The sequence below is a fragment of the Aphidius gifuensis genome, linkage group LG4 (assembly GCF_014905175.1).
Source record: "Aphidius gifuensis isolate YNYX2018 linkage group LG4, ASM1490517v1, whole genome shotgun sequence".
Lineage (NCBI taxonomy): Eukaryota > Metazoa > Arthropoda > Insecta > Hymenoptera > Braconidae > Aphidius > Aphidius gifuensis.
The window spans coordinates 11,544,190-11,559,833 of record NC_057791.1 but is presented as its reverse complement, the minus strand read 5'-3'; the positions used below and the strand labels follow the sequence as shown (position 1 = coordinate 11,559,833).

At 28.2% G+C, this 15,644-nt stretch overlaps 1 protein-coding gene across 2 annotated transcripts in view; it reads left to right on the top strand.

The window, feature by feature from the left end:
- Positions 1-14,678, top strand: part of LOC122855059 (ets DNA-binding protein pokkuri) — a 49,079-nt gene extending 34,401 nt beyond the window's left edge. For both annotated transcript variants that reach the window (XM_044156182.1, XM_044156181.1), the window contains 4 exons: positions 11,167-11,413; positions 12,585-13,244; positions 13,334-13,583; positions 13,677-14,678. In XM_044156182.1, coding sequence (XP_044012117.1) covers positions 11,194-11,413; positions 12,585-13,244; positions 13,334-13,583; positions 13,677-13,953 — 1,407 coding nt within the window. In that variant the 5' untranslated portion in view covers positions 11,167-11,193 and the 3' untranslated portion in view covers positions 13,954-14,678. The remainder of the gene's footprint in view (positions 1-11,166; positions 11,414-12,584; positions 13,245-13,333; positions 13,584-13,676) is intronic.
- The last annotated feature ends 966 nt before the right edge of the window (positions 14,679-15,644 follow it).

Genomic DNA, 15,644 nt, shown 5'->3' with positions numbered 1-15,644 from the left:
TAATTATCTATTTTGTTGATTTTTTTCGGAATATTCGTGCGTTTTTTTTTTTTAGATAATTGATGTCAAAGTTGACAACTTTAACACCCCAGGTAGGAAGTGACGACGGGCACAGCCCTGGGACAAACCTGATTACCCGGCTCTCGGGCCTGTGCCAAGCCTGGGAACACAAGCCTGTGTCCAGCCTGGAATTTTCACGATGCTGGTGTCGGACTAGTGTATCAGGCTTGATACAGGCTTGTGTTCCCAGGCTTGACACAGTCTTGCAAAAAAAATCATAAAAAAAATATAAATAAACTATTATTATTACTTTATTATTTTTGACATTATTATTTTTTACGCGATACAATTTGAATTAACGAAAATAAACGGTGAGAAAATAAACTAACATTTTTTATTGTAATAATAGCATATTATCGTTGGGCAAAAATCGATTTTTGGGTTTCTTGATGTTTTGATAAATAAAAAATATTGTGTCGATAATATAAATTACAGCAGGTACATCACTTTTTGCTTTGCAGCATGGTAAAAATTGAGATGTGCAGGGTAGTATATATATTAGACCTGTCCAAAAAAAAAGAATTTTTTTTTTTGTACCCTCCTGAGGTCTAAATTTGTTCTTTATGATGACACAAAAAAAAAAATAAAAAAATTTTTTTTTTAGGATTTTTTTTGAGCCTGCTCATCGGGTTTTTGTATTTCCCATTTGATTAACACGCGCGCGTATGGCTCTATATTTTTGATTAAAGTCAGTTTTAACAAAGAAAGTTAGTCTGTTTTTTAGCTCATGAAAATACCTTTAAATTGTCACTGTACATTTTTTTTGTACTGTTTTTTTTTTTTTCGTCAAAAAAAGCTTGAAAATCATGATTTGCAATTTAACTGCTAAACATATTTTATTTAACATAAAAATTTTTTTCTCTATCAAGCTCAACAATTTTATACTTTCGAATAATAATACTTATCCTACTAATAATAATAATAAAATACGTTTACAAGTTAAATTGCATATAACTATAAAGTCATGATTTTTGAGGTTTTCTTGAAACAAAACTATTAACAGTACAAAAAAATGTACAGTGACAATTTAAAGGTATTTTCATGAGCTAAAAAATGAGACTAATATCAACTCTTTAGGATTAAAACTGACTGAGTTATGCAAAGTCAAAGATATACAGCCATACACGCGCATGATCAGGATATCTTCATTTCAAATCTGGGCTGGATCCGGTTTTTGGATCTGAAATTGATCAAGATGTTTTTTCGTAAAGTTCGGATCCGGATTGGATTAGAGTAACTTTATGTTGTCTTAGGATAAAGCCAGGATACATGATCTGAAATGGATATATATTCTAGATCGAGAACTGATCAAAAAATGAAAATATGATTCTGATGAAATAAATTAAAATTTCTTGAATTGATATTCTTGTTATATAGTTTATATACTTATAGTTCTAAATAATGATGAATAGATGAACGACATGAAAAGTACCTAAACCTTATCTAAACTAAAACCTCACTTGAGATAAATCACTGTACACGACCGGGATTTGAACTCTCGAACGTATAAATAATTTATCACTTCCAACAATAAGCTAGTAAACAAATAAATTGAGAAAATACCCCAGATAACCAAGTGTTCGTACGGTACCAGCACCATGTCCGTACAGCCCGTATGGTGTGCAGGCACGGTGACATCGTTGTGAAAACTTACTAAAGCATCACAGTACTAGCACGCCGTGTAGTACGCTGTACGGACACTGTGCCCGTATCATACGCTTCAAATACGGAAATAAAAACTATTGCGTACGGTCACTGTGCTAGCACAGTGCCCGTATATTTTACGTACCGATATTTAATGAATAAAAATATATCTGACGAATTTATGATTATATGCACTGAGAGAAATTTTAACTAAAAATTAAAACCCATGTTGAATAGAAATTACTATACTGCTTTGTAATTTTTGTTTTATTTCTGGGATCGGCCGCGAGAGATGATATTCTACAATAAAATTATGTAAAATGTCACACAATGTCAAAAAATTGTTATGTTACTTCAAGTCTCTGTACATCGTTATCTATTGCAGATAGACATGGGGTTGAGTGGAGTTAATTATTGAGAATTCAATTCTAAACGATTTATAAAGAATTACTTTTTTTGATTAATCTCTTAGATAATGAGTTATGAGTTAATTAAAATAAAGCACATACATGTTTTGTGGAAACGATAAAAAATATTATAAGTTCGAATAAAAAATACTGAACAATTTAATAAATATTCTAATATATATAATAAAATTTATCATATACACCTGGTATAAAAGTTAGCATAGACCTAAATATTTTTTACTATATCGCTTTGTAAAAATTCTGGTTGTGGGGCGAAATAATACAAAGATGGCCGACTGATTGAACAAATGATTGAATTGTCATGTAATTTCAAGCATTTCTACAGCCTTATATGTTGAAGCTAGGTATGGGGTTAAGCGAGGTTTATTGTTGGTAATTTATTTCTAAACAATTTATCAAGAATGAATTTTTTCTATTTATCAATTAGTTTTCGAGTTTTGAGCGTGTAAACAGAAAAGAAAAAATGTTGCCGGGAATTGATTGCCGTTCTCCGTGAATCTAGCACAAACTGCCGAACTTAGCACAAAAAATGTCCAACTTTTAAATAAAATTTATAATAAAATATAGTAAATTCTAAAACCGGTAGTGCGTAAATTCTCAGTCTGCTAGAATTTACTTGTGAGTATCGTGAATTTAGTCATTTTTTTTTAAAGAAAAATTACAATAAAATTATGTAATTTTTATGGCTTAGTGTTGTATATAGTCAATGGCCAAATTTTTTACATAACTTTATTGTAAAAATTATTTATCAATATACGAATAATTCTTACAAATAATCGGAGGAACGCAGATTTTACTATTCGCTTTGTAATTTTTTCTTATACGGTTGTAATTTTTAGTTGAAATTTCTCTCAGTGTGCAAAAAATTAGGAAAATTTTTTTTTTTTTTACTCAGCACGGGTCTCGAAACCTAACATACTGAAAACTATTTATGATGACTAATTCTAATAAACCGGTGCTTCAGCTAACATGACCACGGACGCGATAGATGCACTTGAACGACTATTCGTTTCAGTTCAATGACTCAGTCGATTTTTGCCAAGCTTAATTGTCTGTAATTAATTTATTTTAATCGAATAAAAATATCCAAGAAAAAGCAGTAGCTAAGAAATTAATGTTTCCAAAGAATTATGTTTTAAGGAAGTTTTTTAATCTACTTGAAGAAACGAGGTCTTTTATTCTAGAAAAATATTTATAATTTTTAAGCGTATAATTGTCAAGACTAAAGTTAAAAAATAAATGCTTACTTTTTCTTTGTTGCAAATAAATTTAAAAATAAATAAAATATACACTGAAATTTATTTGGGAAAAAAAAATATTAATCATATTAATTAGTTAATTCAATCACGTCACAGGTATTATTAAGACTGTATGGCTTTTTTTTCTTTTTTATTCAAAATATAAGCATATTCTATATAATGATCAAATTACCTGATTAATATAATTAATATTCTTTTTCCCCAAATAATTTTTTTGTATATTTTATTTATTTTTAAATTTATTTGCAACAAAAAAAAAGTAAGCAATTTATATTTTAACTTTGGTTTTGACAATTATTATTCTAGAATAAAAGACCTCGTTTCTTCGAGTAGATTAAAAAACTTTGCTCATTTATATCGCGCTCGTGGCTACGTAGGTTGAGGCGTAAGTTTAGAATCTATTATAAGTATAGAATTCTACAGCATTATTTTCCATAAAGCATAATTTCTTAGCTACATCTTTTCTTTAGCTACTGCTTTTCCTTGGATATTTTCATTTATTTGATAGATAAAAGACATGTAATTTTAGTTGTAAAAGATAAAAATGTCCAAGGAAAAGCAGTAGCTAAGGAATTGAGGTTGCCAAAAAATTATATTTCAAGCAACATTATTTTCTTCAAACATAATTTTTTGGCAACCTCAATTCCTTAGCTACATCTTTTCCTTAGCTACTGCTTGAAAAAAAAAACCAGAAACTTAGAAAAAATAACGAAGTTCCCCCGCCGGGAATCGAACCCGGGTCTTTTGCTTTCCGGGCAAACGCCTTGACCACTAGACCACAGCTTGTCTCAAAAAATATAATTTCAAGTTTCATACATTAGTAGCATTTTATAATTCATTTTTTAAATCATTTTACAAGTTTTAAAAAAAGCATTTCAGTGAATTCAATGTTTACGTAAAACGATTTATGATTTGTGCAGTCCGCCCGCCATGACGTCTTGAGTCTTCTTGCCTTTAAGAAAAATGTTTTGGAGTATATCTTAATATACTTATAGCTTATATTATAAGTATCAATAATTTATTGACACATTTTTTCTGAAATACAGAAATTTACGGTTTCAACTAATACTGCATTTTTCTCAGTGTATGTATACTTTCCGTATTCTTAACTGATTAACTTGATGGTATAAAATGAATATTAAATTTTATTAATGTCAACTCACTTCTGACAATATTGCTTATGATTTTATTTCTATAAAAAAATAATCAATTGTTTTTTTTTTTTTTTTTATTAATAATTGTGTACATGGAGTAAAAAATGCTGTAGACCCTCAAACACATTTAATCGTAGTGTACAGTAAAATTTAGTAGTTGTGTGGAGAGGCCACCAGGATTGACTTAAATATCCTACTACACTACAGTAAAAATTCATAAAAAAAAAAAAAAAAACTGAACTCATTGTTTTAGGCACTAAAATAAAAATAATAAAAATTTTTAAGAGAGGTTAACTTTTTAACATTAGGAACGCACACTAGATTTGACTAAATATCCGTGTCAACTACACTGAGAGAAATTTTAACTAAAAATTAAAATCATGGTTGAATAGAAATTACTATAGTACTTTGTAATTTTTGTTTTAATTCTGGGACTGGCCGCGAGAGTCGGAATTCTACAATAAAATTATGTAAAATGTGTAAAATGTCAAAAAATTGCTAGGTTACTTCAAGCCTCTATACATCGTTATCCATTGCAGATAGACATGGGGTTGAGTGAAGTTTATTATTGAAAATTCAATTCTAAACAATTTATGAAGAATTACTTTTTTTGATTAATCTCTTAGATTATGAGTTATGAGTTAATTAAATAAAGAGTATACACACGGAGAAAAATTTTCAGCAAATTTTGCTATGGGGCCATATCATCGAGGGTCTATCTTCTGACTATTAAAATATTTACTATCATGTTAACAAAAGAAAATAATTTTCGCTTTGAAAAATTGAAATGTACCATAGCAATTTATATAATGTTTTTTTTTTTCTATGTTCAGAAAAAAAATTACAACGCATTAAGAAATTTTTACCGAGGCCAAATTTATAAGTTAAAATAATCTAGCCTAAAAATTACATTGTACCATAGCAAAATATATTTATTTTTTTTTTTTGCTTTGTTATTCATAAAATTTTACGTTGTTGCTGTGGACAAAATTAAAATGATCTTCTGAAAATTTACAATGTGCCATAGTAAAAATTTAATTCTCTCAGAAATCCTATAGGTGTCACTGATAAATACAAAGCAACATGGTTAAAATTACAATGGGCCATAGCAAAAGCAATGACAGACTCAGAAATGTCAACCACCCCCACTTTTTAGCCGACTGCGCAGGCGTGTCTTTGCTAATGTTTAAGTTGTTAATGAAAAACAAACAAATGTTAGCTTTTGTAAATGTTGTTGTGGCGCAGCGGATAACGCGTAGGAATTCTGTTCGGAAGGTTTGGGGTTCAAACCCTGGTTTAGGTTAATAAATTAAAAAAATTTTAAAATAAAATAAAAAGAAATAGAAAAAAAACAAATAAATAAATTATAGATATTGACAATAAAAAAAAAAAATTTTATAATATTTTCAATAAATGGAATAAATTTTGCGTTTGACCATAACAAAAATTACTATGGTACACAAAAAAAAAAAATAGCCACGCCCAGACGATATTTTGCTATGGCCCATATGAAAATATCATGAAACCGATAGATGGCGCAGCTCAGCTATGGGCCATTGTAAAATTTGCTATGTTTTTTTCGTAAAAAAAAATAAAAAATTCTCTCCGTGCATGTTTAGTGAAAACAATAAAAATTATTATATGTTTGAATGAAAAATACTGCACAATTTAATAAATATTCTTATATATATAATAAAAATTATCATGTACACATATAAAAGTTAGCATAGACTTAAATATTTTTTACTATATAGCTTTGTAAAAATTCTGTTTGTGGGGCGAAATAACACAAAGATGGCCGACCGATTGAACAAATGATTGAACTGTCATGTAATTTCAAGCATTTCTACAGCCTTATCTGTTGAAGCTAGGTATGGGGTTAAAGAGGTTATGCACAAATTACTCTTTTTTTAAAAAATATAATGAGAATCTTCTGAAATTTTGTACACAAGTAGATCTTTTCATTCTGAATACAACGGTATAATTATTTTCTTATGTTGATCGGTTAAATTTTTTGTAATTAATTATTGAAAATAATATTTAACATTGGCTCTTATGGAGATTTCAACCATTTTTTTCGGATAGAAAAAATGATGAAAAAGTCTTGAAAAAAATCACACATATACTAGAAACCGAGTTTTATTAATTGCGCGAAAAATTTTCATATGTTGATCGGTCAATTAATGAGTAATTAATTATAAACTTTACAAAAATTAGATGTGGCAACGTATGGCATGTTCAAACACACACACATACCCGCAATTCCATATATTGTATATGGGGCGCAGGCGCTTTCCACTTTATTTTTTTACAGTGTTGTCGGATTTCAGTTTTGTCTGTGACATCAGAAGCGCCCCGCAACACCCGCAATGAATTTGTGCATAACCTCCTTAAGCGAGGTTTATTATTGGTTATTTATTTCTAAACAATTTATCAAGAATAACTTTTTTCTATTTAACAATTAGTTTTCGAGTTTTGAGCGTGTAAACAGAAAAGAAAAAATGTTGCCGGGAATTGATTGCTATTCTCCGTGAATCTAGCACAAACTGCCCAACTTAACACAAAAAATGTCCAACTTTTAAATAAAATTTATAATAAAATTTAGTAAATTCTAAAACCGGTAGTGGGTAAATTCTCAGCCTGCTAAAATTTACTTGTGAGTGTCGTGAATTTAGTCATTTTTTTAAACAGAAATTACAATAAAATTGTGTAAATTTTATGGCTTAGTATTGTATATAGTCAATGGCCAGATTTTTTACATAATTTTATTGTAAAAATTATCTATCAATATACGAATAATTCTTATAAATGACGGGGGAACGCAGTTTTTACTATTTATTTTGTAATTTTTTCTTTTACGTTTGTAATTCTTAGTTAATATTTCTCTCAGTGTACAGTAAAAATTTAGATAAAGTATAATAATTATTATTATAATAAGTGAGAATTAGTCGCCGAAACGGCGTCGGGTGTGATTATTACTACAGCACTACACTAATATTTGCTCTGGATTTCTGTTCATGTACTCACTAAAACAAAAATTACCGTATTTTTTTTAATCTCGACTTTTCATTATGCCCACTATTTTCAGGAAAGATAAAAAAATGAGATTGCTTTTCATTTTGGTATGATACCTCTATAAAGCTAGCTCACCAACATGGGCACAAATGAAAAAGGCTATAATGGGAATTTTGGGCTTTTTTTGGGCTTTTTTTGGGTGGTAATATCGATTTTTGGGCTTTTGTAGATTTTTTTATATGCAGTGTTGTGCTAGCTTAAACTTAAGCTAGCACAACTTTGTCAATAATTGTTTAAATGAAAAAAAGGTGGGCTCATTTTTATGGGCTTTTTTTGGGTTTTCATTCTATCATAGTGAATTTTTTTTTTTTTAACTCTATTGTTGTGCTACCTTAAGCCTAAGCTAGCACAACTTTGTCAATAATTGTTTAAATGAAAAAAAGGTGGGCTCATTTTTATGGACTTTTTTTGGGTTTTCATTCTATCATAGTAAATTTTTTTTTTTTATTATTATTTTTTTTTTTAACTCTATTGTTGTGCTACCTTAAGCCTAAGCTAGCACAACTTTGTCAATAATTGTTTAAATTAAAAAAAGGTAGGCTCATTTTTATGGGCTTTTTTTGGGTTCTCATTGTATCATAGTAAAATTTTTTTTTTAATATTATTTTTTTTTTTAAGTCTATTGTTGTGCTACCTTAAGCCTAAGCTAGCACAACTTTGTCAATAATTGTTTAAATTGAAAAAAGGTGGGCTTATTTTAATGGGCTTTTTTTGGGTTTTCATTCTATCATAGTAAAATTTTTTTTTTAATATTGTTTTTTTTTTAAGTCTATTGTTGTGCTACCTTAAACCTAAGCTAGCACAACTTTGTCAATAATTGTTTAAATGAAAAAAAGGTGGGCTTATTTTAATGGGCTTTTTTTGGGTTTTCATTCTATCATAGTAAAATTTTTTTTTTAATATTGTTTTTTTTTTAAGTCTATTGTTGTGCTACCTTAAACCTAAGCTAGCACAACTTTGTCAATAATTGTTTAAATGAAAAAAAGGTGGGCTTATTTTAATGGGCTTTTTTTGGGTTTTCATTCTATCATAGTAAATTTTTTTTTTTTATTATTATTTTTTTTTTTAACTCTATTGTTGTGCTACCTTAAGCCTAAGCTAGCACAACTTTGTCAATAATTGTTTAAATTAAAAGAAGGTAGGCTCATTTTTATGGGCTTTTTTTGGGTTCTCATTGTATCATAGTAAAATTTTTTTTTTAATATTATTTTTTTTTTTAAGTCTATTGTTGTGCTACCTTAAGCCTAAGCTAGCACAACTTTGTCAATAATTGTTTAAATTGAAAAAAGGTGGGCTTATTTTAATGGGCTTTTTTTGGGTTTTCATTCTATCATAGTAAAATTTTTTTTTTAATATTGTTTTTTTTTTAAGTCTATTGTTGTGCTACCTTAAACCTAAGCTAGCACAACTTTGTCAATAATTGTTTAAATGAAAAAAAGGTGGGCTTATTTTAATGGGCTTTTTTTGGGTTTTCATTCTATCATAGTAAAATTTTTTTTTTAATATTGTTTTTTTTTTTAAGTCTATTGTTGTGCTACCTTAAACCTAAGCTAGCACAACTTTGTCAATAATTGTTTCAATGAAAAAAAGGTGGGCTCATTTTTATGGGCTTTTTTTGGGTTTTCATTCTATCATAGTGAAAATTTTTTTTTTTTATTATATTATTTCCTTCTATTATTTGTGAAATTTAATATGGTGTATTTATTTACTAATTGTATATATATTTGTTTTTGATCATTTGTCCTATATATTATTAAAAAAAATAAACAACAATATTATAGAACAGTTAGACTTTGTAACGATTGTTGCAAAAGTTTTTATTTTCTAGAGATATTTTAATAGGGAGAAATAATATAATATTAAAAAAAAAAAATCATTATGATAGAATGAAAACCCAAAAAAAACCCATAAAAATGAGCCCGTCTTTTTTAATTATCCCTATGACAGAATGAAAACCCAAAAAAAGCCCATAAAAATAAGCCCACCTTTTTTCAATTTAAACAATTATTGACAAAGTTGTGCTAGCTTAGGTTTAAGGTAGCACAACAATAGACTTAAAAAAAAAACAATATTAAAAAAAAAATTTTACTATGATAGAATGAAAACCCAAAAAAAGCCCATTAAAATAAGCCCACCTTTTTTTCATTTAAACAATTATTGACAAAGTTGTGCTAGCTTAGGTTTAAGGTAGCACAACAATAGACTTAAAAAAAAAACAATATTAAAAAAAAAATTTTACTATGATAGAATGAAAACCCAAAAAAAGCCCATTAAAATAAGCCCACCTTTTTTCAATTTAAACAATTATTGACAAAGTTGTGCTAGCTTAGGCTTAAGGTAGCACAACAATAGACTTAAAAAAAAAAATAATATTAAAAAAAAAATTTTACTATGATACAATGAGAACCCAAAAAAAGCCCATAAAAATGAGCCCACCTTTTTTTCATTTAAACAATTATTGACAAAGTTGTGCTAGCTTAGGGCTTGCGCTTTTGCAGCACAACACTGCATATAAAAAAATCTACAAAAGCCCAAAAATCGATATTACCACCCAAAAAAAGCCCAAAAAAGCCCAAAATTCCCATTATAGCCTTTTTCATTTGTGCCCATGTTGGTGAGCTAGCTTTATAGAGGTTGGTATGATGACAGTTTCTTAGTGAACAAAGGCATTCTATATGAATCGCAAAAGAAAAAAAAAAAAAAAAAAACTCACAAGAGTTTAGATGGGTGTGTGGTAAGAACGAACCTGCTTCAGGGGAATCAGGCTTTTTTTATATATGTTTCGAACTTATATTTCTTGTGTAGGAGCTTCGGGAGGCTTCGAGATCAAGTTTAATTTTAAAATGAGAACATTGATGATTGAATGAATAACGAAAAAAAGTAAGTACACAATGTGAGAAAAATAAAAAAAAGATGAGCACGAAGAGGCACGTGAAGGTCGATGTGCCGTTGTTTTTATAGCACCAGGAAGCAATTGCCACCTTCACGGCATGGCCAATACCTTTTCTCAAACATTTAATCTATAAATCTTTTTTTTTTTTACTTTTTCGATTTGTAAAGAAGAAATTCAGATGTAAAAGATGATTACGGTCAAGAGAGTTAAAGAGATGTGATATAAAAAAAAACAAAAAATTAATTCTCTAATAATTAATTATTTGTATAATAATATCATCGTAAATGCAATAAACAAAAACAACAAATAAAAAAGCTTTTAAGATCAAGTTTTACTTATTATAAAGCGGAAGCGTTTTTTACGTCGATGTAAATGTGCTATGTAAATCCGGGACGAGAACGGAACCGGTCTTCCTGCCAACGACGACGATTCATGATTGTCTTTTTTTCCATATTTACTCAGACCTTCACATTCTCCGATAATAATCTTATAATTATATAATTATATTGCTGTTTTGAAAGTTTCTTATAGAAATTTTTTACTGAAAATAAACCTGTAAATATACCTTAATAAAACATAAACTTTTACAAATTTCTGATACTTTTTGTGTTATATAATATAAATAGTAAATTAATGATATTATAACATTTCAGAGTTGCAGAAACGACAAAGATAGTGTTATGAAACTTGTGCAAACAATTCAGTTACCGCAACTACCTCCGGTCACCGCCGCCAGCGGTATGACGGGTATGGATTCACGTTTACCTCCAGGAATATCTCTGCCTTTCAGTCCCACGGATCTCTTATGGCGATATGGTCCGACTATGAGTTTTCCGCCCACTTTACATTCTTCCTCAGGATCGCTACTCGACTTCAAGACACACCTGCCATCAAGTCTTGGTAAAACCTTTGCATCCGACAATATTTCTTCGGGCTCTTTAATCTAAATAAAAAAATGCATTTCTCCATATCTCTTGAATCTATTCATAGCTACGTCCAAACAATCAGAATTTCTTAAAATTTATACAGTAGATAGTTGAAATATTAATGCATCGTTTTGTAAAATCAGTTTTTTTGTTATAAACCTTTTTTTTTTAATAATTTTTAAAAGTTGACTACTTTTAGAGGGGTTATACATGCGCTCTTATGGGAGGCTATGTTTAAAATTTCTTTGAACATAACTAAATTACATTTCTACCAATCACTTTTTTTTCAAAAACTAATCAATAATAGTAAAAATAATAAGGAATTTTTTAATGTTTGGTTCACATGGAGTTTTAATGCTGCTTTTTGAGTAATAATTAAAATTATCTGTCAAAAACACGGATTTTACTGATTTTTCAATGAGGAGCCATGATAACTGGTCAATATTGAAATAGCGGGAAAATTTAAACTTGCACAAAAAAAACTCAATTACAAAATAATGGAGCATCATAAATGCAAGTGTTAATAAAAATATTAATAAAAATGTTTTTATTAACGATATAAAATTAAGATTGATAATGAATATTGATATTAATTGGATATAAATAGAAAACTTAATATCAGTGCAAATCAGTGAGTCATACTAACAAAAAAAAATTTTTGTGTGCAATATTAAAATGAATAAATATCAGAAGATAATGTTTTTTATTAATATATAATTGAATTTTATAGAAATATATTGCATAAAATTGATAAATAATGAAAAAAAAAAATGGTTTACGCAAAAAAAATAATTACAAAAAGTTCAAACTTTTGGTTTTTTCGGGGTTGGTATGACAAAATCTACAATGTAAAAAGCATAGGATTTTATTTAGGACACGCCCCCAAAATCTAGCTTTGAATGTACCTTAAAAGAGAAATCTTTTGTTGTTTTTTTTATTCTGAGAAATCCAAAATGTATATGCAATATAAATCTAAAAAAAAGGCTGAAATAATTTTATATCTGTTGCATTATCAACTCTTAATATTTGGTCAATAAAAATATAAATATTAGTCGGTAGAAATAAATATCAAATATTAAAAATTATTTAAGATATTTATAATAACCGAGTAAGTAAATATTTATTTTTTTTATTTTTGTCAACAGCATCGGATCCAAGAGTATGGTCACGAGACGATGTGATATCATTTTTACGGTGGGCTGAACGTGAATTTGATTTACCGCAATTTGATATGGATATGTTTCAAATGAATGGTAAAGCATTATGTTTATTAACAAAATCAGATTTCGGTGAAAGATGTCCAGGTGCGGGTGATGTATTACATAATGTACTTGGTATGTTATCACGTGATTTTAGTCAGTTACAAAGATGTTTACCGAGTAGTCCAGTAACACCAACACGTACATCTGTTTATCCATTATCACCACATTCACATCCACCAACACCTACATGGGTTGAAAATTCGTATGCTGCAAATTTAGCAACTCTTATGTCAGCAAATTCAGTTACATTGTCACCGGCACCATCAATTGATAGTCAAGCTGGTTCACCTGGTCATAATGATAATAATCATACACAAATATATAAAAGCGATTCTGATGAAGACAATCAACACGGTAACAATACAAGCCCACCAGCAACACCAACAGCATTGACAACACAAAAATTAAGTGAAGTTTGTGTTAAAGATCAACCAAGTCCAACCTTAACAACCCAAATGATGCCATTGACACCCGGTAGTTTTAGACCATCACCAAGTAGTACTCGTGAATTTTTTCCAAATGATTCACCAGAACCAAATACAAGTGAGTTTTATTTCATTTTTTTTTTTTGTTTTTTAATAGGATTTTTGTCTAATTGATTATTGAATAACTTAACGTCCACTTTTTCACAGATGGTAGATTATTGTGGGACTTTTTGCAACAGTTATTGAATGATCCATCCCAAAGGTATACACATTATATTGCATGGAAAAGTCGAGAAACTGGTGTGTTTAAAATTGTTGATCCACCTGGATTAGCAAGACTTTGGGGAATACAAAAAAATCATTTATCAATGAATTATGATAAAATGAGTAGAGCATTACGTTATTATTATCGTGTTAATATATTAAGAAAAGTTCAAGGTGAACGTCATTGTTATCAGTAAGTAAAAAAAAAATATTGAATTTATATAAAATATAAAAAAATTGGTTTTACTTGATTCATTAACAACTTTTTCTTTTCTTTTATCAATAGATTCTTACGCAACCCAACTGAACTAAAGAATATTAAAAATATATCATTATTAAGACAACAAATGAGAATTAAATCCGAGCCATATGATGATAATACTGGTAATGGTATTGAATCAGAAGTTGATATGCCTACGGATTTATCAATGTCAAGTGTGAGTCAATCTTCGTGTGAACAATATCAACAGCAACCATTACCACTACATGATCCACCAGCAAAATATCGTAGTCATGCATATAATCTTGTTAAAACGAATCAAGAACCGGACGACAAAAAGTGACGTGAAACTTGACAGCGACAATAAGATTTTATTATTGCTTAATATTTAAAAAAATAAACAATATAAATATATATATATATATATATACATGTATATATAATTATATATATTATTTTTAGTCGCTGTGTTTGTCGGCTAAACAGAATTAAATATTAAACAATATTTTATACTTTATTTTGTTATTTTTTGGTTTACAAAATATATATTCTTATGTTCTCAAGTGAATCTACAAAACAAAGACTGATTCATAGTACCGGCAAATCGAATCATTTTATATATTTTTTGAAAATCCCAGATTAAAATAAATCAACACACTAAAAAATTATTGTATTTTCGAACTGAAAAAGTAAACAAAATCCGCTCGTCGACAAAGTTGACCTAGATGATCCGGGCGCCTTTCGTTGACTAACTGAGTTGTGTGTATCACATTTTTTCCTTTAATAATAATAGCTTCTGAGTTAAAAATTAGAAACTGCCACATGAGATTCAAATTGAATCAAAAAATTTGCATTGATAAAAAAAAAATTCAACAGTGATATTTATTAATTTTCTCCCTCTATGAGTTAGTTTTTTTTTTTTTTTATTTCTTTTTTACTCGCTCAATTTTTTAAATCAATAACATTTGATTTTTTTATTAGAGGCAAATGATGAAAACAATGTTAAAGCATCCTCGGAGAAGAAAAAAATGATTTTCATAAATCTGTGCCAAGAACGTTACGTTACCAATTAATTAAAAAGAATGTTTGCGTGTATGAACGAATTTTAAAAAATTCAACGAATGAATTTTTATTATAAATAAATAAATAATTAAAAATAATTATAATGTATTGAGCTTCCGTAATTACAGCATGAAAAACTTGTTCAAACTTTTTTTTTCTAAAATTTTAAGTGCAAATAAGTTCAGCAAGTTGGAATGCATACGCAAAAGTTTTCTGGTTTATAGATTATAAAAAACTAAACAACACTAATGTAAATAGGTTTTTTCTATCGATAAACATTGTGACGAAAAAATAAATTGAGACATGATTCTCGGAAATCACAAATCGAAGTGGATGTTAAAATGAATACGAAGTTGAATTGCATATGTTAATTAATAAATTTATAAGAGATGATAACATACCGAAGTAATCATGACTTTATCGATAAAATTATATAATTAAAAAAATTAATATAGATTTTTATAAAATTGTAAAGGGACCAAAATTCATATTCAAAGTTTATACATAATACAAAAGTCGCTAAAAAAGTAATCATGCAAAATTGGTTGAAATAATTTATAAGTAAAAACTAGACTGTAAACCGGATTTTTTTTTGTTTTTTAACTTAAAGCTGTAATATTTAGATGTTAGATTGAACAGCTTAGTTACACCTTATTTACATGAATTCGATTTTTAATTGAAGAAAAATAAGAACAATAATCGTGATTGTATGAAAGTATTTTTCCACATAAAAAACAAAAAAAAAAAAAAAAGAAGAAATATGTTAGTATTTAAAACTAAAAAAGAAAATAATGAAATAGATATAAATGAATTTAACTGAATTCTATATTTAGCTTTTTATACACTGTGATTTCTGTAAGGTAAAAATAAAATTTAAGATTGACGTAAATGAATCGATAACATCAACTGAGGTTAAAAAAAAAAAAGTTTTATACAGGTGTATAATAATGAAAATAACATTTAAGCCAACCG